Source organism: Chelonoidis abingdonii, chromosome 6 (genome assembly GCF_003597395.2).
Source record: "Chelonoidis abingdonii isolate Lonesome George chromosome 6, CheloAbing_2.0, whole genome shotgun sequence".
Taxonomy (NCBI): Eukaryota; Metazoa; Chordata; order Testudines; family Testudinidae; genus Chelonoidis; species Chelonoidis abingdonii.
Window position 1 is genome coordinate 74,986,963 of NC_133774.1, and position 24,900 is coordinate 75,011,862.

Below are 24,900 nucleotides of genomic sequence, written 5' to 3' on the forward strand. Positions count from 1 at the left end.
GATTCGTTCTCAGTTTTTGATTATAAACTTTGAGGGCTTGGGGCCAAAGATGGGCAGGATCCAAGTGGATCCGCCTCTTACCTTTTCCCACCTCCCCAGCAAGAGAGGAGCCCCAGAGCGTGGGCACCTCTCCCCTTCCTCCTGCCTTGCCCCTCGCCGGAGGGGCTCCATCTCCGCCCTCCCTCCCCGGGTATTTTTTCGTTGCGCGCAGGGTGCAGCCCAGCCCCAGCCCCACTCGCTGCCGCGCTCGGAGAGTAACTGGGCGCCCCTAGGCAGCGCTGTGCTCCCGGCGCCTGCTGCCATGGGACCCAAGGCCGCCTCCGGCTTCTACCTGGGCAGGAAGTCCGCCGCCCTGCTCGCGCTGCTGCTGGCCGCGCTGCTGCTGGCCCTGGCCGTGCTGGGGGCTCTGTACGGGCGCTGCCTGCAGGAGGTGGAGGAGCTGCGGGCGGCCGCAGCTCCCGCCTCACCCACAGCCGGCCCGGAGGAGGAGGGCGCCGGCTGCTGCCCCCCAACTCCCAGCCCCCGTCCCAGTCCCGGCAGCACGCGCCCGCCGGGGGTCTGGGACAATCCGCGCCTGCCCCACGCTCTGCTGCCCCTGCACTACGAGCTGCGGCTCTGGCCCCGCGTGAGTCCCGGCCAGCCCGGCCCCTTTGTCTTCTCCGGCCAGGTGAACATCACGGTGCGCTGCGCCCAGGACACGGCCACCGTCCTGTTGCACAGCTCCGAGCTGGAGCTGTGGGGGGCGGCCGTGCGGGGGCCCCTGCTCGAGGGGCCGGGCGGCGGCAGCGGCAGCAACATCGAGGTGGCGGAACTGTGGCTGGAGGAGCGGCAGGAGTACGCGGTGCTGGGGCTGCGGCGGAGCCTGCGGGCCGGCGGGCGCTACGTGCTGCAGCTCAGCTTCAGGGGGCCGCTGAGCGAGGATCTGGACGGGCTCTTCCTCACCCGCTACACGGACCAGGGGCAGAGCAGGTGAGCGCGCGGGGACGTGCCGCGCCATCTGGGCGCCCGGGCAAGCGGGCAGCTAAGCGCTGGGTTTAGCGTAGGGCAGGTGCCAGACTTCAGCGCCCAGCTCCGAGAACGTGGCTCCGAAGGGCGCTTTGCTCCAGCGAGCCCCACAAGAGGTGTTGGCTAATTCCCGAGCCAGTTTCTGAGATGACCGCCTGGGAAAGGGCTTGGGACACTTTTGTTCCGGTCAAAGGCTGGGACACCAGCGCCTCCTGACTTTACAGGCGCTTGTTTTTATAGTGCCATCAGATGAGCATCAGAGGACCCGATCCAAACCCATGTAAAGTCAATGGAGAGATTCCCCTTGACTTCAGTGACCTTTGGCTAATCCTCTAAATCAGTGGTTTTCAACCTGTGGTCCGGGAACCCATCGGGGTCCGCAGATTACCTGACTTCCAAAGGGGTCCACACCTCTGGTTGAAAAAATTTAGGGGTCTGCAGATGAAAACAGGCAGAAGACCACTGCTCTAAGTAGTTACTTTGGTGCGTTTTGAGGAGGTGGTTGGGGCGTAAGGGGGGGAGACACAGCCAGGTCTCTCTCTCCTTTCCTTTTTTCCCAAAAAGGAATTATAAGCTTTTTAGAGATGGAAGAAGCTAAAACCAAAACCTCAGATCTGAACACATCTTGCATTTTAGGAAAATCAATACAAATTTGCAATCACACACACATCTAGTTAGTAATGTCCTCTAGGTGTATGCCAGGAAATAGAGAAAGTGGTGTCTCTATTTTGCATCTGATCTTAGGTGAAGAAAATTTCTCCTTTGCCGATAGCTTACGTTCTCTTTTTGTCTGTTATGTGGAGTTAAACAAGAAAAGCACTTTTGTGGCTATAGAACATATAAAAGACCCTATAAAAATAAAGTAGTCTTGTCTGACAACAGGAATATCCCTCCCCCACCCTCTACCTTTCAGGTTTAAACAACCATACAGTTTGTTAGTAGATAATGTGTTAGCAGATCCTTTATGAAGGAAAAAAGTCACTGCAACATACATTCATAAGTTGCTCCTTAACCTGTTCCACGCTTTTTATTTACCAAGGTCGTGGAGGTGTTAATCAAGACTGTGGATTCCCTCTGCTGGCTTGCAATCTGTAGGTCAGGTTCTAGAGTCCTTATTCTTGCTGAGCAGGTAGCACTTATGCAAGTAGTTCCATTGACCTCAGTGTCAGAAAGTGCAACTCACTACAGTAAAGGTTGCAGGATTGGGCCCTGTATTAGCTGTGTTTTATGGTATGTCTCTTCCTTCCTCTCCCCCCACAATTACATTGTGACTTATTACGAAAAATAGATTTGGCAAAAGCTTGTGTCTGTTAAAGTTAACTGTTGCCGGATTATTGGCACCAGTATCCTCTCAAAAGAGCACTACATGGTCAGCACCGTTGCAGTTATACAGAAGCTGTAGCGACTTTCCTGTGATTATCTGATGTTACAAATCAGACCAAATAGTTGAAGGCTTGCAAAAAGATGCTGGAGCCCCTTATTTATATTATCCCAGGTGTCCACCATAGAACCAATTCCCAAAACCAATTATGTGAGTAAAACCATAGTGCAAAATGCAGCTCAGACATCTTTCAGCCTCCTGTAGCTAAAGAACTATAGTCCCCATAAAGTACAAGTTTCTCACACATATAAGCATAACAGCTCAGGGAAAGTCAATATTCAAATTTTAAAGTGAAATAGATGGGGAGTTGTTTTTCTACCTACTCTCAGTCTGCAAAGACAAATCTGAACAGCTCAGATCTGCTGGCCACTTCTATTCTCCTAGACTGCTTCCCCAGCCTCATCTCCCTCTCTAGTTTATTGTTACAGCCTGTACCCGAGTTGCCACAATGCCTTCCCATTCCATCATCTGGGATTCTTGTCATTCATGCCTCCTCCCCAGGCTCTGAGTTGTGTTTCCAAGCTCTCCCCTGGCAGCACTACTCGTAATCACAGGCTTGTCAGAGCAGGACCCCCCTTCTCAGGAATTACAGGAGGTTCATCCTAGACAGAAGAGCTCAGTAGGGGAGCAACAAGCTCCCTATCACTGTTGCCATTAGCTTCCCTGACCTAGCCCCATCACATGAACAAGCGGTACAGACACATGCTTTGTGCTAAAGATGTCAAACATGGAACTTGCCATTCTGCTTCCAGTTTTGCTCCCCGGCCTTCTTACCATTCTGCATGTCTCCTTCTCCCCAACCTCTCATACTTGCTAAGTTTGCCAACGCTACTTCTAGTCCAGTAGACTTTCTCAGGTCTCCCGGAGTGGGGCTTCACTCTGGCAAACCATAAAAGGTTTGTCCAATGGAGCAGCTGCCTCAACAGAGGCAAGCTATGCTGCTCTGTGCTCTGACTGCTTCAAATCTCTCCTTCCATTAATGTTGCTATGAGGGACTAGGACAGCACACACATCCAATGTATCATAGTCAGACTCAAATGCAAAACTTAAACTCTGACATCAGATGTTTTCATGTACATATGACACATTATGCACTTCACCTGTATGTCTGTCTGCAGAGAATATATCTTAATTGAGTTAAGGTTAAAGTTCAGGCTGTGTGTTTGGGGGGGGTGGGGCGGTTGTTTGTGTTTTTGAGGAATTAGATGCATGCACTGCAAGTGTATGTTGGAATAAAATGGTACTTAGATGTAGAGTGGAGGAGTCTGTGAATGTTGTTGTTAGGTGGTATGGATGTTAGCATTTGCTTAACTGTAACTATAAAAATCAAATCACCAATGACAGTGCTTTGCACTTTCAAAACATGTGCACACAATATAGAGACACTATCAACTTAAACTTGGTCCAGTACAAGTTAAATAAAAACATTCATTTTAAATAAATTAACCTGCAAAATAGCAATTATGTGCTTACATGCTGCATAGACTTTGTGCTGGCAAAATTCATCCTAAGAATCTGGAAACAAACTCATTTAAACAAAAGTGAAACTTAATTCATTGATTTTTCATTATCCAAACTGAGATGCACAGGGTAAACAAAACATATCAGAAAATGAGATTTTAATATTTTTTTTACCTTTAATAATTTAAGGAGTAGTGAATTCTCAAGGTCAGTAGAGCTAGAATTAGAATTCTGGCATTCTTGGGTCCCAATCTGCTGATTAGTTCACTAGATTAAGTTGTCTGTTAGTGGATTGGATATTATGAGAATGTGCCAAATAGATAATATTCATTTTGCTAAAAAAAAAATCATCCATTCATGCATGAACACACACCAATAAAAAAAAACCTTAATTTTTTTGTTTTATTGAAATAAAAAGTGTCATGAGACTTTCATATAACCTAACTCCACTGATACCAAATCTGGAGAATTTAACTTCTAATGGCTGCTTTTTTCCGTGTGTGTGTATGTGTGAGAGAGAGAGAGAGAGAGCGAATAAGTTGGTTGGTCTAAAAACAATAGTCTTCTATTTTTCCTGCAATCTTCATCCATTCTTTCATGGATCTCTTTATTATGAAGTTTGAGGTAAGGAAAACTGAATATTTTTCTTAATTTCTTTAGAAAGCCCCTTTTAGTTTTATACAAGTAGGCATATAAAATTACACCACTAAGGATATAAATGAATATCCTGTGTATGTATTCTTAGTACCCATTTACATACTGTTCTTTATGTTATGACTTCATTTTATGGTACAACCTCCCTAAATAGCTTAGCAAAGTGGCAAAAAGATTTATATGAATTGTTCCATTCTATCTTTAATTTACCCTGTAGTAACTATGGTATGTAAGTCTGGTTAAAAGATTCCAGTTATGTCCAGACAGTAGATTGAATCAAAGGAAGTCTATGGGTTGCAGATTTAACGTGTTGCTTTGCTTATCTGCTCTTGCCTGCGTTCTTGATGTTCTTAAGTCAATTTTTGCATATCTTTCCTTATTTTGAATGACTTTGTCTGAACTTGATCCATGCAACACTATTTTGAAACTTCTCCTTCTTTTAGAGTGAAGTCTTCAGTCTTACCATAGTAGCAGTTTCCTAGCTCTGAGTCTCTCGCAGTTTGTGTTGCAGAAACTCAGTCCTTCTCCTGCAGTATGGATGTATTTTTGGGACATCATTTGAAAGGTCTAATAAGGTACCTGACAAGGTTATTTTAATTATTTTAGAGGACTAATTCTAGTGGAGGATTAGATAGCCCAGGCACTATGCAATAGGGCATCTTTCATCTCTAGGTCTTCAGTTCAAATCTAGTTTGATAGTCATTTTGGTAAAGCCACTGTACAACTTGCAGAAGATAATGGTTTTCTATCACTTTGTGCTAACAGTTTCTTCTGCTCAGATGTCCACATAGCTGTTGGCAGCTTAATAGAAGTGAAAGGCTTGATTGGCATTGAGAATGAACTTCTCTCTCACTTTGCCAAATCAGAGTTGAGGCACACTGGTGAACTGGTGTGGAAAACCTGTGTCGATCTGTGCTATAATTCTTATAGAGCAAGAACCCTCTAGTCCTCTCATAAGCACTAAGCTCACAAATAAGAAAAAAGTAATATGAATAACAACATAATAACCATTAATGATCTGTTTGATTATAGATAATGGCAAGTGATCTAAGTTGCACGCTTAATCAGGTCTTGAAGTGTGGGGGAGGAAATGAAAAATGAAGGCACTATTTGAAGCCACTATGGAGTATATTTCTGCAGTGCTTACAGCACCAAAGGGAGTCAAATATAAGCCTGGCCCCACTTCTGGATGCTTTGCACTGGTCAGACTGTACAAAGTAGTTGAAAAGCTATCCTTATGGGGGTCAAGCTGGGGAATCCATGGGTGGCATATAGGTAAGAGAGTCATTGTCAGGATTAGAGGAGGCAGAAAGGTGTTTTAAAGACACTCTTGTCTTCCTTCGTCCTACTTCAGTTGTATTGGATTAAGTCCATGGAATTGGGAGGCATGTTTTACCGTCAGACTACATGCAGAACTTTCACTGCTGTGAAGTGAGTGCTGTGTGATCAGATCAAGAGTAGTGTATGTCCCTATGGAATTTGTACTAAAGTACTGGCTTAATTTCATCTACATTTTAGGATTTTGGGGTACTATCCTAATCAGTGCAATTTTTCTTGGTACCCATTTTGTACACAATATAGTGTTGCCCTTTGATAGCAAATGTAACTGATTCTTGAAGACTCACAAGTTATTTACTGCTTCTCATAACACAAGAAGTAGGGGTCACTAAATGAAATTAATAGGTTTAAAACAAACAAAAGGAAGTGTTTCTTCACACAATGCACGGTCAACATCTGGAACTCTTTGTCAGAGAATGTTGTGAAGGCCAAGACTGTAACGGGGTTTAAAAATTAATTCATGGAGTGTAGGTCCATCAATGGCTATTAGCCAGGATGGGCAGAGATGGTGTCCCTAGCCTCTGTTTGCCAGAAGCTGGGAATGTATGACAGGAAATGGATCACTTGATGATTACCTGTTCATTACCTCTGTGGCACCTGGCATTGGCCACTGTCGGAAGAGAGGATACTGAGCTAGGTGGACCTTTGGTCTGATCCAGTATGGCTTGTGTGATGCGTTGGGTCACAGGACCCCCTTGGGACTGCCACTTGATGTGCTGGGACTACTTTGAGTCCATTTTTCCCTGTCAGCTTGGGACTTCAGTACCCTGTCTTGTTGTGGCAGACACGCTAGCTGGCCATGTCCCCCAGGCTTAACTGAAAGCAGCTTAAGAAGTGCTCCTGTCTCTAGCACCCAGATGCCCAGTTCCCAATGGGGCCCAAATTTCAAATCAATCTGTTTTACTCTGTATAAAGCTTATACAGGGTAAACTCATAAATTGTTTGCCCTCTATAATACTGATAGAGAGAGATACACAGCTGTTTACTCCCCCAAGAATTAATTACTTGCTCTGGGTCAATTAATAAGCAAAAAGTGATTTTATTAAATGTAAAAAGTAGGATTTAAGTGGTTCCAAGTAATAACAAACAGAACAAAGTAAATTATCAAGCAAAATAAAACAAAACCATGCAAGTCTAAGTCTAATACAGTAGGAAACTAAACACAGGTAAATCTCACCCTCAGAGATGTTCCAATAAGATTATTTGACAGACTAGACTCCTTCCTTGTCTAGGTCCAGCAATCACTCACACTCCTGTAGTTACTGTCCTTTGTTCAAGTTTCTTTCAGGCATCTCTTTGGGATGGAGAGGCTATCTTCTGAGCCAGCTGAAGACCAAATGGAGGGGTTTCCAGTGGCTTGTATAGTTTTTCTCTTGTGGGTGTAAATCCCTCTGTTCTCCTGTGTAAAATCCCCTCAACAAGATGGAGTTTTGCAATCACCTGGGCAAGTCACATGTCTATGAATGATTCAGCTTTTTGCAGGCCAACGCCATTGTTTACATGTTAGTTTGAACATTCCCAGGAAAGCTTAGATGTGGATTGGTGTCTCCCAAAGTCCATTGTTAGTTAAGTACTCCCAGTTACTTGAATAACCCCTTCACACTATGTTGACCAAAGGTGCCTTATGTACTTCTACAGCAAACACTTTAAATACAAGCATAGAGCCAACGCTCATAACTTCAGGTATAAAAATGATACATGCATAGAAATAGGATGCATACATTCAGTAGAACATAACCTTTGCAAAGATATGTTACATGACATATCTAGCATAAAACATATTCCAGTTATGTCATATTTACGCTCATAAGCACATTTCTATAAAGCATTATGGGGTGTAACGTCACAGGCCGTTCTTGTGTTTTAAATGAACACTGGTAGGTGTTAATGGGCAATCCACTAGCTGTTCTGCCTTTTTTTTTTAAATTGCCTGTATTATGTCAATTGATAAGGACTAGAAACAGGACTAATATGGATTACTGAGGATGATCCATTAAGAGTTACGTACTAAGGCCTGTTGTCCACCCTAAAACTAAGATGGTTTACACTAAGCTATCTTCAGGATTCAATCCCCATACATAGTTCAAAGGAGTTGAATGTGGTTGTAAACAGCTTTTTAAAAAATGTAGTTGTGTGTAAACAGTGTTAACGATTTCAGAAATGTTACTTTCCTAAACAGTTGGGACATGGGGAAAAGGTGGAGTCTGTTATACTTCCAGTGTCATCCCAATACTATTATGATCTAGCAAGAAGGCTGTTAATAGGAGTTATTGCAGAAATGCCAGCTTATCCCCTATAAACATGAAGTCTTTATACATGATGAAAAAGATTTCTAGTGTTTTAAACTTAGTTCATTTCATACAAGGTGAAATACAACTTGGAATAGCTGAAGTAATTATGCCTTATTCTTAAAGAGCCTGTTAACAGTCAGGTTGCTCTTATGTGGGAATACTCTAATTTTGATTTTATTTTGCTAGCCTCTGGCACTGTTATACATTTCTTAAAACAGTTTATAAAAAGGTTCATTTTCTACAAATTTATTTGTGCAAAAGAGGAATAGTGGGGGGAGTTAATTTATCTGCTTATACAATCCTGGGCCGTAGGAAAATAAAATTCCATTTGGACTGATTTGTGTCAAATGTGGTAGATTTGCAACGTGGAATAAAGTTTACTAGCAATTCAGTCACATTAGGATCTTTTTAAAAATAAGCAAGCAAACAAGCAATGACTCATACCACTGCCTGACCTGAGGAACTAGGGGTGAAATACCCACTGTTTATGTACAGTAGATGAAGCATTTTCATTTTACTTTTTTATGTGGAAATCTGCTGGAAAAACAACTTTTAATTCTTTTTGTAATAATGCCTTGGCCAACATATGTGTTATGCTTTGTAATGAGAATTATTTGCAGGCAGTGTACCAAATTCATGCAGGCTCTCTGCTACCTTCTACTAGCACAGATCCTGGCATGGTGGGTGGGTGGGGTGGGGGCAGAGACAGAAATTCCACTGGGGTTGGGGAATTTGCAGTGGTGTAAGGTGCCCACAACATCTCCTAAGACCAACAGCAAGTGCTACCCCAATACTGGGCATTGCTGGTTGGGGAGGGACACGGATAGGTGTCAGATTTATGCACTGATATACTCATTAGGTCCACTCCTACATAGCCTATGCCATTGCAGCTCCTATGGAATCCATAGAGATTAAAGGAGCTCTCTAACTCTGTGGAAACCATAAGGGAGGGCTATCATAGTTTAAGGGTGACTGCCCCTGTATTCCTCCTCTGTGCTCCCTTGAGGGCACCCATTTAAAGATTTCTGGCTCCTAGCCATTACCTCTTGGGCAGAGACCCATGTCTCACTCCACCCTGACTGGAGTTCTTTAAGGCTGCATAGCTCACTGGATTTACACTGTGATATCCCCAGCAAGCCAGACTGCCTAAGAGGCCACCAGCTATACTTTGTTTTCTCTCTAGCAAGGCTATGAGCTGTGTGTTGCTTGCAATTATAGGTGTCCACAGAGCTCTTTCTAAGCAAGCACTTTTATTGTTACAGGGGGAACATTAAAAACAATAAAAGATCTTTAGGTGAGCAAAAATGCTTACCAGAGATCATCCCCAACTCCACCCTCAAGCTCTGGTCAGTCTTTCAAAACCCACAACTGGGTTTGCCCTGTTGTTACATGTTCATGACAATCTCAGATTCAGAACCAGATCCCTGGCTGGGTAGTTGAGCTGTTTCTTTATACGAGTCCTTCATCTCCAGTCTCGAAGAAGAGATAATGAGCATACATTGACCCCTTCTTCAGGGCTTAGGTGCAAAAGGGTGAGTTTTTGCATAACTAGAGATGGAGGGATTTGCATTAACCTCTCCCTAAGAATTCCTCAGGAACTCCACTTCAAACTTATTGTCAAAAAGTTTATTCTTGTCTGGCACATTTTCAGTATAGTCCTTTGAACTACGAGATTTCACATCATATCTCCCCTCTAGTGGGGTTACATATAATCCCAGCTCAAAATAATACATAAACCTAAAACTATAAAGATTTTCAAAGATAAGTGCAGAAAATTGCCATATATCGCATCTCCCCTGCCGAAGTGGGTGTAACTAGGACTATGTCTACACTACAGCCTGTCTAAAAAATATATGTCTCTCAAGGATGTGAATATTCAACTCCCCTGAGGGACATAAATTACACCAACATAAGCGTTTGTGTGCACAGCGCTGCATTGGTGGAAGAGCTTCTCATGCCAACATAGCTCATGCTGCTTGTGGAGGCGGTTTTTTATGCTGACAGGAAAGCTCTCTCCTGTTGGCATAGAGCATCTTCACCTCAGGTGCTGCAATGGCGCAGCTGTATCAGTACAGATGCAGCGCTGTACATACAAATATGGCCTAGGGTAGTTGACCTGAATCCTAGGGGAATCATTTTCTTATTTACTGGACAGGGCATCAGCAACCAAATTTGCATTCCCTTTAACACAAATAATTTCCATCTTAGTCTTGGAACACTAATCTCTATTTTAGCAATGTGGTATTTGTCCTTTTTATTTGATGTAACCAGGTGAGTGGGGAATGGTCAGTGCATGCAGTGAAATGTCATCCAAAAGAGTAGGGCTGTAGTTTGCTGAGGGCCCACACCATAACCAAACATTCTTTTTCCTTTGTTGCATAGTTGTTTTTTTCTCAGGGATGCAATTTCTTGCTCTCATACACTATGGGGTGCTTCTCCTCTTTTCATCAGCTTGCATCAGCACAGCCCTGCGCCTGTGTCAGAGGCATCTGTGAATACCATGGAAGCCTTTTCGAAGTCTGGATATACCAGAACTGGGTCTGTACTTATGTCTTCTTTCAGGTCACAGAAGTTGTATTGACTCTGTTTGGACCAGGTAACCTTGTCTGACTTACCCTTCTTATACATAGATCTGTGAGGGACAACCTCAGGTAATATCTGGCCATCCCAGTAAAGAATTGTACCTTGTTTTTCTATCTGGGGAGTGGAGCAATTCTTAATAACCTCCACTCTTGCAGAGTGCGGTTTTATGCAGCCCCTCTCCACTCCATGGTCAGAATAGCCCACTTCTACCATCCCCACCTTGCATTTTTCCACCTCTACAGTCAGGCCTACGATCTGAATGCTGTAAAGGATCTTCCTTACAGGGGTCACATGCTCTTCCCAAATCTGACTGAAAATACAAATGTTATCTATATATGCTGGAGCAAGATTGTGACATTTTCCACAACATCAAACCACTTTATGCTCAGGATTTGGCACTGACAGCACATGTGCAGTGCCTCCAACACTGCGATGATCATCATAACTTGGTCCCCTGTACTATATGTCAGAGCACGTGTAATGTGGTAATGCCAGACTTTCTGTTTCTTCCAAGCTCTAGATAGATTCTGTCAGTGAAAACTCAGGAGCTCAATGAATTTTTTCCCAGAAACCCAACAAGTACTCCACCATGGACATTCCCTTGGGAGAGACTATATGTTCCCATTCTGCCCTCATTGCGTCCAGGGGGCCCTGTACCCTCCTCCGATAGAGAAGTTCAAAAAGGAAGAATCCTGTGGATTCCTGGAGAACCTCCTAATAGGCAAATAACAGGTAAATATTTATCCCAATCACCAGGCTGTTGGTCCACAAAATTTTCAATATTATTTTAAGGATTCCATTAAATCTCTCAACCAGCCTGGTAGTGTGGGGGTAGCAGGGAGATGACCAAAATTGTGGAACTGCACATTTCTCCCATAGCCCTTCATGTAGGGCAGACATAAGTTTGCCCCAGGATCAATCAAAACCTCAGGGAAAACCGCCCCTGCCCCTGGCTGAATGTTGTTAGCAAGGTATCAGCGATCTTGTCTGCCTCTATGGAGGAGAGCTACCACTTCTTGATAGCAGTACCACCACAAGAATATATTTTTTCTCCATATGGGTAGTTTTGCTACGGGGTCCCACATTGTCCATAGCAATCCTCTGAAAGGGTTTCTCTATAATCGGAGGAGGAATCAGGCCAGCCTTGCTCTTATTCCAGCCATTTTCCACTCTCTGACTGGGGTCACAGCTCTTACTGTATTTTTGCACTGCCTCAAAACCCCAAGCCCAATAGAAATTCTGGAGTAAGTGCTGTGTGCCGAGCTGTATTCCCACGTGTCCCAACTAGCCTGAGTAGTCTAAGATGGTAGTTTTGTGATACCACCAATTGTCTCTGTATACGCCATGGCTCAATATTCTTAAGGAGCATCCACTGTCTGTAAAGCAACCTCTGTTCCCAGAGAAACCTTTCCAGGTGTCATCCTGCCAGGAAGTTGCCAGGGCAGTCTGCTGCAGCCCTAGGTTTTCCTTGAGGGGTCAATTAATTGTTTCTGCTTGATTTCCAAAGTGGAAACTGGGAGAGCTTAGTCTGATCACTGTGGCCCACTTACACAGACCTCAGAGGGGGAATCAGGAGGACTCTGCCTAGGCCCAGGCCATGCACTTACTCTGTCAAGCAGCAGCTCAAAGCTGTGTGCCAACTTTCAGCTTGGTCTGAGGCAAGGGCTGTGGCTTTCTGCTTTTGGCTCCAAGTAACCATAAAAGTGGTGCAGGCCCAGGACTGTAGGTCATTTCCTAGCAAGACCTCTTCTGGTAGTTGGGAGGGTACCCCAGCAGTGTTAGGGCCCTGATTGCCACCGCATTTCAGGTGGATCTGAGCCACAGGGACATGAAAATGGAGACCTATTATTCCCTGAATGGTCATGAGTCTATCTGGAATGATCCATGAGGGGTCCACTGACCATGGGCATACCAGTTACTTGGGTTCCAGTATCCCTCCATCCTTGGACTGTTTCCCATCCACCTCCACTGGAAAACAGGGTTTAATTGATTCCCATTTGGAGTCTGATAGAGTCACGTTCACTGATGGGACTAGTTTTGGTTCCACTGATGGTGGAGTCATTGCCGCCTGGACTTGCTGTGTGCTACAACTAGCCTCTGATTTCCCTAGCGCCAGGCAGTATTTTGTCTTATGATCACTTTTATGGCAATAAAAACATACCCGCTCCCCAGGTTCCCTTTTTGGGCCCTTGTTATGGTTTGCCTCCTACCATTTCTGGATTTAGCCCCTTCTCCCTTCAGGGGGGAGGAGGGGTCTTGATTGGGTGGTCACATTGGTGCTGTCTCCCTTGATTTTTCTTTCACCTGCCAATGGACTGTCTGCATGTTGGTCGGCCCATTTCCGAGATATGGTCATGCCTCCTGGATCTTTGTCTGTTAACCATTATTTCAGGTTGGGATAGCAGAGTTTAAGGAATTGTTCTAAGCCCATTAATTCATAGGCCTCATCAACCATAGAAACCCTCCAATCAGTTCCCCATTTTCTTACATAGCCCATCATTTGAATTGAAACCTCAGCACGGATCATGTCCCTCTTTTTCTGAACTCCCCAGACCTTCTATATGCAGGGAGAAGTTTGAACTTTGGCAAGAAAGCTTGTTTTTGTTGCCCATGATCTTTATATTTCTCTCTGTCCATAAGGGTGAAAATGTCTAGGTCCTTCATTTGTGATAGTAATGGAGCCAGGCACCAGACCATGCCCTCCTGCCCTATCTTATTCAATTCACACCCTATTTTAAAATAATTTAGAAACACATCCATATCATTCCCTTCCTTAAAGCAAGGAAGTAATTTGGAGTCTCTGCCACCCATTAGGACAGATATGTGGGCATCTGGTTTCACCTACTGGATTAGGGTTTTGTGGGTGCAATCTGTCCATTTCAAGATGATATTGACATTCCCTGTCCTTCTCTCTTTTCTCATGCTGGCAGCGGCACTCCTTGTCTTCTGCCTCACATTGGTGCTACCCATCTTCTCTCTCACCTTGGTGATACCCATCTTCAACAGCTGGTTTTCAAAACACAGGTGGTTCATCTCCAGCTGTATCCTCTCGTGGTCCTGTAGATCTGCCTCTAATCCCTGTTACAATGATGTATTTGCATTTGGTTTGTACAGAGAATGGAAATTGCCTCTGTTAGCATCTTCCTTGCTTCTCTCCAGTAAGGATTTTCCTCAATTGTCTAAAGTTGAGCACCCAAAACCAGTGGACACTTTTGAAAATTTGGCCATTGGGTCCACCGGCTTCTCCCCTGGTCTGCTGCACTCTGCCCCAAAGCCCTCTTCCAAACTACCACAAGTGGCATCTTGGAGCAGAATTCTACAGCACAGAGGTGCTATAGGGTCCCCATCAGCATTTTCTCCATGGTGTTCCCCAGTACCATAGAACTGCTGCTGTGCTGCTGATGTAGGGTTCTTCTGTGCATGGTTTGGGTGGAGATGAGGGGCACATTTTGCACATAAACACATCCTATAATTCTTAAAATCCTTTAATAAACTCGACCTTTTTTAAAATAAGAAAGTTTGGATTAGAGAGAAAATCCGGCATCTACATCAAATCTACTTCTGATGCAATATGGGTGGCTACATAATTTCTGAGCACTTGACTGCCGTAAGTGGTCTGAACTATGCGTGAGACTTTAACACCGTATTAGAAATCAAATTAGAAAAATAAGAACAAATATATAAAAATGTGACCTCTTCAGTTAGAAAAGAAAGACATGTAAGAAAAGAATTAGCCATTAAAATGGCTAAATTAAACAAGGTGCAAATCTGCACATGGATCTCTGTGGGGGACAGCTGAGTCATACATTTCTCTAAATAATGACTAACCCTTTTCTAAATCCACATATGTATATGATTTATCTTTTCTTTTTCTAACTTGGCAGATTTTGTGCACTATCTAATGTTTTTGATCAGCTGCAACATGCTGGATTAACCGTATCTGTATTTCCAATTTAGTATGCTGATTGCATCACAGCTTGAACCAACATATGCGAGGACTGTTTATCCCTGCTTTGATGAACCTGCCATGAAGGCAACCTTTAATATCATAATTGTCCATCATCCCAGTTACGTGGCCCTTTCCAACATGCCTGCTATAGGTAGGTTAAAAAATGAACATCTGTATTTCTCCAAGTTACCTTAATAAAGGTTTGAATTTACTTCAACAGTGTATAATCATAGCACATTATTTTACTGTATCATCCTGTACTATAGTGATTGGTTATCCATGGACTAAAGGCTCAAATATTTGAAAATTCTGTTCAGTTAATGTGTTCTGTCCTAGCAATACAGAGCAATAATACAAAGCATGGACTGGAGGTTAACTGTAAAAAAAGAAATGTAAGTGGAAGGAGGTTAGCAGAACATGATGTTGCAGAGATCAGGTTCTCAGGTTTGTGTGGAAAGACTTTGAATGGTCCTATGGTAGTCCTTGCTGGTGAAAAAATGGTGTTGATAGATTACTGGAGGAGGACTCCATCTCCTAAAAGGAGGCGGTTGCTGCTCCTGTTTGGGAACAGAAGGGGTTAGAGTTTGTCTACATGGGGAGTAGGGTGGGGAAAACTGCTCCCTGGAGCGCGCCCACCCTCCACCTCCCTCAGGCCCCTGCATAATGTCACTGGTCTCCTTATTTCCAGTGCCTTTTGTAGGCATCTGCCTCTAACAAGATCTTCCATGGCTCAGCCTTCCGGCCAAGTCACAAAGTTCAAACCCTATCTGAGATAACCGAAAGGGTCAAATGAAAATCAAAACAAGTCTGAATAGGCTTCTTTTTCCCCCCTTGGGCTACTTAAGTCTTCTGCTTCCACTTACAAACCCTATCTCAGGGTTCCCTGACACAAAAATCTACTCTACTCCCTGTGGGCTTTTCTCCAAAGAAGAGTCCCACCATCTCTGCAGTCTCTCCCTGGATCTTACCCCCGTTTCAGGCCCACTACAGGGATTGATGCTATTTCTTCAGCCTTCCTAGTGAGAGGGAACTCTCTATCTCCCCTCTCCCTGGTCTTCTTCCCTCAACTGAGCTCAGCTCCATTTAAGTTGTCCTCTGCAGCTGGGGTCAGTCATTCTAGCTCCATTACACCCAGCTGGAATCACTAATTATCCCTGCCTGGCTAGATCAGAGGAAAGATTGATGGGTAACTGCTAGGTCATGGGCAAGGCACAGTCCAACTTGCCTTAAAGGGCCAACCAGCCTGAGAGAGGGACTTATTTAGGAATAGCTATCCCTGATTCACTCCATGTGCAAACTTCCCCCTGGCCCCCAGAATATGAGTGTCTTATTTTGAAATAAGAATCTGCACATGGAGTTAATCGGGAATACATAATCTGTTTTGAATTCATATCCTACTTTTATTCCAGATTAATTTTTATGTGTAGGCAAGTCCTAAGAGACATGGGTTGTTGAGGCAGGAACATTATTTAGTAGGTCTGAAAAAAAAGTCGGAGAGGGTTAGTAAAAATTTATAAATTCACAGCCAAATATTCACAGTCACAATCTTGAAAGGTGGGTGATGGTGGTATTGGGTCACCTTTCAGTGGTGACATAGCCATGTCTGGTAGCTATGATGTTTGATTGTGCAACAGTTCATGTTTTGAGTCTTACCATACAGTGTTTAGTCAGTATATTTTACTGCATGACTTTTACTTCTGAAGTTGTGGTGTTGTATGTGTGAGAGCTATACATCTGTTATTTAAGGACAGGGGGCAGGGGAGATTGTGTGTATCTTAAAAAATTTTTTTGGATGCTTATGAAAACTGCCTTAACAGTCACGTAATTGAAATAATCTGTTAGTCCGCAGAATAGACATGACAGGGTCAGCAGCAGTGTGAGCTGTTATATGCTGCCCTGGCAATGTTTCTCACCACTGATTCTTACCTAATGTGGGATGCTGTGTGTGACAAAGATACCAAATGAGGGACAGATAGTATTCATGCAGGAAACCTAAAAAGCCGTGAGATTCCTTCCTTTTGTGTGTAAATGTCTCTTTTAATATCCTCATTGTCATGATTCTTTATTTCTCATGTACATCATTTCAAGTAAGAAAAGTCAATGGTTACCAAATCTGTGAGGCATGTAATGTGACTTTGGTACTAAAACAGGGGAATATCTGTAAAGGTAGTCTGCAGATATTTCCTCTCTCAGAACCGCCTTCTATAGGTTTTTCTGTGGACGGTTTGATTGGCCCTTTATTTGAAGCATGTGAGATTTAAGTATTTGATAACTCTCAGGCATGTTTGATATTTACTTGAGTGATATTATGAACATACATATTATAGAAGTATAGCGTGGGAGAATATGTTTTATGCTTTTCCACATTCCAAAAGTAATGCACAGTTTGATATGCTTCATAGATTTTGATTAAGAAGTTGACGAGTGGAGTAGTAGAGTCTTTGTATTACTAATACAAGTAATATGTAATAATTCAAGTACATGGAATGAGCTAAGTGGGAAAGTTGGCATGGTGCTATTACCAAAATATATGTAGCCAGTGCTGTCATACGGAGTATTGAAATGTAATAAAGAGATGTATAAAAGATTAGTTTGAAAACACAAACTCTTGTTTTATTGTATTGAAGCGATAGGTTTTTTCTATACTAAAATTGTTTTTGTTCTAGATGCATCAGAAATGAAAGATGAGAATGGAAGCCTATGGACTGTTACCACATTTAACACGACACTGAAAATGTCAACTTATCTAACTGCTTTTGTGGTTTGTGACTTTGATTACATCACCAGGACTGAAAGGGGCAATGAGGTAAATAAGAGTCTGCATCACTCATTTAGAGCAGCTAACAGAATAAATTGGTTCTGTGGTGCACTGTATGTTTGATAAGGTGTAACTTGTATTGAATATACGTCCTATTTTGAAAGTATTTGATTACATGGTAAAACTGTTAATATTTATCCAATAAATACATGTGCAGAAAATCTCATTCATAATAATTAGAGTTTCTATACTCTGTACAGATCACTACATAAATACATTCTGATATGAATGATGAGTAGAGTAAAACCTCTCAAGTTTCTTTTGAAAATCCCAACCCTAATGACTTGAATGGGAGCAGTGCCGTGCTTCAAGTGCTTAGTGTAGACTTATACTGTATAACATACTGGTTTTGAATATTGACACAATTTTTAACTTTTAAAAGCTCCTATTGTATACCCTCAAGTTACTTTTCCTATGCAGTGAATGATGTTCATACCATGTTACAATTGTCCTATTATGATATTGTACCTATAACTCTTTAAGGACAAAAATGTCAAAAGATGTTATTTTATTATTATGTTTAATTTTGCTTGTTTTTTTATTTGTTGAAAAACAAAAGGCGATTAGATATAAAAATCTAGGCTAAAATAATATTGAGCCAAGGGTAAAGTTTACCCTTAGTATTTGATTCACTCAATGAATGACAGAGAAGTATTAGTTACATGGTGGGTCCCATAGCCATCCTACTACTGCAGAGCACAATGACTCAGGCTGGTCCATCGAAGACACTACAAATGTGCAGCAGAACGCACTCTACTGCTCCTTTATAATGGGGAAGCATGCGCTGATATGGTGCCTGTTGCACACCACATCAGACATGTTGGGAGCTTGGAGGTCTGACCAAGCCTCCAAAATTGCAGATTGTGTCTTGCTGAGCCTAGACTTGCTCATTAGGACAGTAGCCAGGCCCTCAAATTAGTACTGGTGAGCATTTGGTTGCAATCTTCCCTGCTGTTGTGAAGCAGAAGGGGCAGGATTTTGTCTTTAATTTTCAAACATAGATATCCAGGTTTCACCTCCAAAGTATGTGCATAGATGGACAAACAGTTAATTCTTTGTCTCTTTTGCAAGAATTATTTACAATAAATGTCTGTTTGAAAATATATCGACGAGAGTCTGCTATACGCCAGGGTATTTAAAGTTAAAGCTGTCACTATGATTTTAACTCTACCCTTTGTGTCTGGGTATTGAACACAATGGTATGCTGTTTTGAGACTCTTACAATACATTGGCAGAAAAGGGGAGCTCAAGGCTGGAGAGACTATGTTAACTGAATACCAGTACTTTTTCACTTTAAATTAAATCTGGAGATCAAATGCCTCTAAACTGTGCCCAGAAATTTTACATGTACCAGCACTTGCATGTGCGGAACTCACATCTGGGTTTAATTTTGCTAACTGCTATGTATTCAAAACTTGCTGGCTAAATTTTCAAAGGGCCTCAGATCAATGCATGTGCCCATATGGGCATATTGATGGGGTAACAGTATATTTATCAGTTTCTTCATGCAAACACCTAATCTGCCTGTCCAAAAGCCCATTTCTGACCACAGAGAAGTGCACATGCCATTTTGCTGGTACAAGTTAAAATATCCCTTTTAAATATGTCGTCTTCAATGTTATTATGTTATAAGGTGGTGTTTCATATTTAGTAAAAGAATAACTAGGAAACTCTCTATATACATTTAGACTCAAATCTTGGTCCCTTTGAAGGCAGTGCCAAAACTTTCAATGACTTCAATGGGATTAGGATTTGCCCATTAGTTTGTGAGGACAAGTGATAAATTTGGTCTTTTTTTCTTGTATGAAAAGTTTAATTGCAGAATCTGATGCAGCATTTCCAAAACAGCTATTCAGAAATGTTACCTTCACAGAAGAGAGGTGAAGATAGTGAAAATTTAAATTGTCTAAAATAACATTTCCTTGTTTTATTACAGATACGTATTTGGGGTCGTAAAGAAGCAATTAAAAATGGGCATGCTGACTATGCTTTAAATATCACAGGCCCACTTTTTTCATTTCTGGAAGATTTATTTAACATCAGCTACCCTCTTTCAAAAACAGGTGAGGTACCTTCCTTTCATTAGACAGAAATGGTTGCTAATGATATAACAGCTACAGAAATACTTGGTCCTGTCTTGCCAGACTCTTATTTTAATCTGTGCAGTGTTCAGAGAATACAAGCCCTAGGGCTGCCAAGTTTCTAATCGCACAAAACCAAACACCCCTGCCCCACCCCTTCTCTGAGGCCCTGCCCCTCTGCTTGCTCCTTCCCGCCCTCCGTCACTTGCTCTCCCCCACTTTCACCAGGCTGGGCCATAGGGTTGGGTGCGGGGCAGGGGGAGGGGGAAAGGGCTCTGGCTGGGGGTGTGGGCTCTGGAATGGAGCCATGGATGAGGAGTTTGGAGTACAGGAGGGGTCAGGGCTGGGGCAGGGTCTTGAGGGTTATGGGGGGGTGCAGGGTCCAGACTCTGGGAGGAAGTTTGGGTGTGGGAGGGGACTCCAGGCTGGGGCAGGGGGCTAGGGTGTAGGAGGGGGTTTGGAGTGCGGGGACCCGGTGGCACTTATCGCTGCTCCTAGGAAGTGGCCACCAGGTTCCTGTGGCACCTAGTCCCATGGGCGGCCGGGGAGGCTCCGCACACTGCCTTCATGCCCTCAGGCGCTCTCTCTGCAGCTCCCATTGGTCATGGTTCCTAGCCACTGGGAGCTGCGAAGATGGCACTTGGGCGGGGGCAGCACATTGAGCCTCTCTGGCCGCTCATGTGCCTAGGGGCTGCAGGGACCTGGCAGCCACTTCTGGGAGCCATGTGGAGCCAGGGCAAGTAGAGAGCCTGCCTGAGCCCCAGGCCCCCACTGCACCGCCAGCCGGACTTTTAATGGCCCTGTCAGCAGTGCCAACCGGAGCTGCCAGGGTCCCTTTTCAGTCAGGCATTCCAGTCGAAAACCAGATGCTTGGCAACCTTAACTAGCCCTAATCCTTTATTTTTCAATTTATCCCCTTTTCTTCCCTTCTTTCTTTGCAGCATATTTCATGGATCTATGTCAGTGACCTCTCCCCACACTGACCTGGCTTTCCCTGAAACATCATTCCTAACATGTAATTAAACCACACCTCCCCAAACTTTCCTTGCTTCCTGTACTATGTCCCCATCTAACTTGTAAGTCACCAGCATCTCTTTGCACCTTACTAGCCTTTTGTGCAGTGTCTTATCCTAACTTGTAACTCACAAACATCTCCCTGCATCTTCCTTCCTGGAAAAAAAATCCCCTGTAGGCAAACTCTATTTCTGCTTAGAAAGAAATGTGCAATAGCCATTTCTTAAATCTCATTATCTTAGTTTTATGTATACTGTGTGCCAAGGTGCTAGACATCATTATGGGTCCTGATTCACCACTGCATTTCTCCAGTTTTACACCAGTATAACTTCATTGATTTGAACAGAGTGACACCCATATAAACTAGATCAGTGGAGTGGTGACATAGGACTCTTAGTAAAAATTTCAGCCTTGTGGTGATATGAGTTACTAAAAGCGGACTTCCTTTTGACTTCATTTGAGAGTTTGGCTTAAAAATCCATGACATGACATGACCCATTGTGAATGGTTGCATGTAAATACTGAGCACATCTATTATGAGCTCAAAAACAGAAAGTTAAAAATCAATTCATTTCGGTTTAAAAGATTGAGCTCTTCTTAATATATAAGAGCTAAAGAAAGCATTTTTAACCATCAGTTTCCTTTTATTTTGTACTCTGACGATTTAAAATATCTAAATAATTTGTAATAGTCTGGGAGATTAAATGTGCTCATTAGTTACCGCCTATCTAGTTTAAAATGAAATATCCCTTGTTGTTGATATCCTTGATGTCCATTCAAGATCTTTCTTCGTTTCCTTCAATGTCCAAATCCAGCATGGATAAAAATTGAAGATTTTAATTTTTTTTTTTTTTGAAATTGGATTTTTAATTTAATTTTTTTTATTATACTGTTTTTCTTTTTAAAAATAAACCTGGTTAAAATGACATCTGAATTAATACAAAGGCCTAAACTTATTGTAATTTAGTTGTAAATGTGAAACATGTTTTGGTGAGATGTTTATGTATCCAAAATATTTTGTTTAATAAACATTTTATATGCCGTGTTTTGTGTTTAATTAAATCCCAGTTACCATCTTAGACACAAATCATGAGCAAAAAGTTAATTAACTAGTAAATAAACAATATATTATTCACCATTTTCTAACATACAAAAATATACACTTAATAAGAATATGAAAATATTAAGCTATATAATTCCTTAAATAAATGTATATAATTATAGTTACCTCTTAGGTAGCAAAACTATATACCAAATCTAGTGTAAAGGCGCTATTTAGTTGTAAATCAACATATTCTTCACATAGTGTTTCTGTGTGTGCTCCATTTCAGGTACATCTGAGTACTGTGCCTTCAATCGAAGATTTTTGGTAGCAGTGCTCATTCGGCCCACACATGTGCCCCACATATCCTCGTGCCCAGCACCAAGGCTATATGTGGCTGCATGGGTGAACCACCTTCAGTTCCTTCACAACCACCATTGGCCTATGACAGTGTCTACTGTGTGCCTGTTCTCTGATATTTAGCTTTTATTCTCAGATAGTTGGTTATCTTATAGTTACTTACCCTATAGTGTTCTAGGTTTCAGAGTAGCAGCTATGTTAGTCTGTATCTGCAAAAAGAACAGGAGTACTTGTGGCACCTTAGAGACTAACAAATTTATTTCAGCATAAGCTTTTGTGGGCTACAGCTCCGAAGAAGTGAGCTGTAGCTCACGAAAGCTTATGCTGAAATAAATTTGTTAGTCTCTAAGGTGCCACAAGTACTCCTGTTCTTTTTATAGTGTTCTAGTTATTGGAAAAAATGTTCCATTTGTTTTGCTTTTCTTTTTCTCCCCTCCCCCCCCAAAAGCAAACAGCCCCCCTTTTTATTTATATAGTTGTGTAGTTAGGAGATTTCTCCTCCTGGGGTTAAATTTGCATGAATTTTACTCAGGAATGCTGGACTCCCCAGGATTCAAGAGTTGTCTTTCCTGTCATGAGGCTATTCCAATAAGAGACAGACACTCCCAGTGCCTCTGCTGCCTGTGTGGTACTCCTATCCCTAGTATGTGCAGATCAGCACTTCCTTCAAGGATAGATCCTGAAAAAATAGGAAAATTAAGTTTAAACTTCTAATGATGGAGCAAACTTTATGTCCAGCTTCAGATCCGGGGGTAGATAGACATCTCAACACAGCTAGTACCCCATCCACACTGAGATCTTGGTCATCAGAGACCTGTAGCAAGGCAGGCAGTACCGTGGAACTGAGTACATCTATGGTGCTGAAGTTCTCATTCATATCTGCCTATAAGCAGAAGGAAGTAAGGAGTAAATCTCCAAGAATCTTTCAGTCACCGTCTCACAAGATGGCTACAGAAACCTCAAGTCCTAAGGGTAGTTCCATGTAAGTTCCCAGCGAGGATGGTACTGCAAAGGCAAAGAGGAGTCAGTCCTCTAAGACAGATTCAGTACTAAGTTCGAATTCCCATGCCCAGAGCAGCAGAGACATGGTTCAAAAGACCAAGCTGATCCTGCAACAATACTTAGTACCAATAACTAGAAGATAAATAGTACCAGACTGCTTGCCTACCTGTGATACTGAGGGAATCAGAGCCAATTTACTCCCATAGTAAGTACTTGGTACTGGCTGTATCGGTACCAAACCCATCCTCCACAGGTTCCCAGTCAGCCCAATCTTTGATACTGTTGGTACCACAAGAGTTTAGGTACCCTAAGGATCTGATAATATCTTGTGAGCTGGAGTATTTTCTGTGAATGAGTGAAGGTTTGTCACTGTCAAGATGCCTTCGGTGACCAACCCCTCTATCACCTAAAGCACCACACACCCTCTCATCTGCTCTGCAAGTGGAACAGCTATCGCCCCCTTAGAGTATGTGGAAGATAACTCATCAGATTCTCAAATTTCAGTGCAGGTTCCCCTATCTATTCTGGGACACGACACCCTCCCTCCTGTAAAATGTCAGTATTACTATACTGACATATTACAGGAGGATAGACTTCAAAGGATGCCCACATGGCAGGAACACAGATGGCTGCCACCACTTTTGCCATTTGGGCCCCTCAGTAACCTTGCTGAGATCTGTGGGCCTTCTATCACTAACAATTTACATCAAGGTCTTTGCAACATCGGAAGGAACAGAGAGGGACCCATTCTTCTCAACCCCCTTTACCACCACCTATGCCAGAGGAAGAGACTTTTGAGGAGCAAGAGGCAAGGTCTGATACAGAAGTAACCTCTTATTAATATTTCCTTCACATCTCATGATGAAGTTGTCATGCCTCAATCACCCTCTGTGGCAGATGACTTCAGGCAATTTCAAGACCTGAGGAAGTGGATTTCTGACATGCTGCAGATTCCCTTAGTGGAGATTCAGTAATCTTACCATAAACTCCTATATTTTACACATTTGATATCTATGAAGATTTCCATTCTGATCAATGAAGCTTTTATGGTGCCTGCTAAGATGATTTGGCAAACTCCAGCTACCACACCACCTACCTGCAAGAAGGTGAATAAAAAGTATTATGTTCCAATTAGGGAACTGAAATATCAATTTTCTCACCAAGTTCCAAATTCCCTAGTAGTGGAGGCCATTAACGAACAAGGCAGACAAACATAGGCCAAAGTCCACCCTGTACATGAAGAACCACAAGAGGCTTGATCTTTTTGGTCATAAATCCTATGCTTCAGCCATACTTCAGTTCAGAATAGCAAACCATCTGGTGCTCATGACAAAATCCAACAATTCTTGTATTGAGCATCTGCCAGAAAAACATTGAGATTAGTTTAGATCTGTGGTACAAGAAGGTCAGCTTCTGGCAAAGACATCACTCCAGGCCCCCTTGGATGCAGCAGATCCTGCAGCATGTTCTATTTTCATTGCAGTGGTCAGGAGAAGAGCGCCTTGGTTGCAGCTGTCAGGCTTTCCGAGAGAGGTTCAGAGTATTGTCAAAGACCTCTCCTCTGACGGTTGCAAGCACTTTGTAGACTTGATAGATACATCTCTCCACACTTGAAAGGACTCAAGAGCTATGCTGCAATCCTTAGGGATTTGCACTTCTGTAAATAAAAGGAGATTTAATAGGACTCTGATGGCACAAAGAACACACCAACTCCCATATTCAACATATTGTAGGCCCCTTGAACCTGCAGCCAAGAGACTAAGATAATAATAAAAAAAATTATCCTTCATCTACCGCTACATCTTCTCAGCCATCCATGTCCTCCAAGCGACAGTTTGATGGCTTGGTTGAGAGTCTCAACCATCTAACCAACATAGTCTAACAACTGCAACATCTTATCCCTTTCCCCTTCCTGTTTAAA

General features: G+C 42.7%; 1 protein-coding gene across 1 annotated transcript in view; it reads left to right on the forward strand.

Moving 5' to 3' along the window:
* The first annotated feature begins 301 nt into the window (after positions 1-301).
* Positions 302-24,900, forward strand: part of LVRN (laeverin) — a 64,321-nt gene continuing 39,722 nt past the window's right edge. The window contains exons 1-4 of the mRNA XM_032789116.2: positions 302-969; positions 14,671-14,813; positions 17,329-17,468; positions 19,417-19,543. Coding sequence (XP_032645007.1) covers positions 302-969; positions 14,671-14,813; positions 17,329-17,468; positions 19,417-19,543 — 1,078 coding nt within the window. The remainder of the gene's footprint in view (positions 970-14,670; positions 14,814-17,328; positions 17,469-19,416; positions 19,544-24,900) is intronic.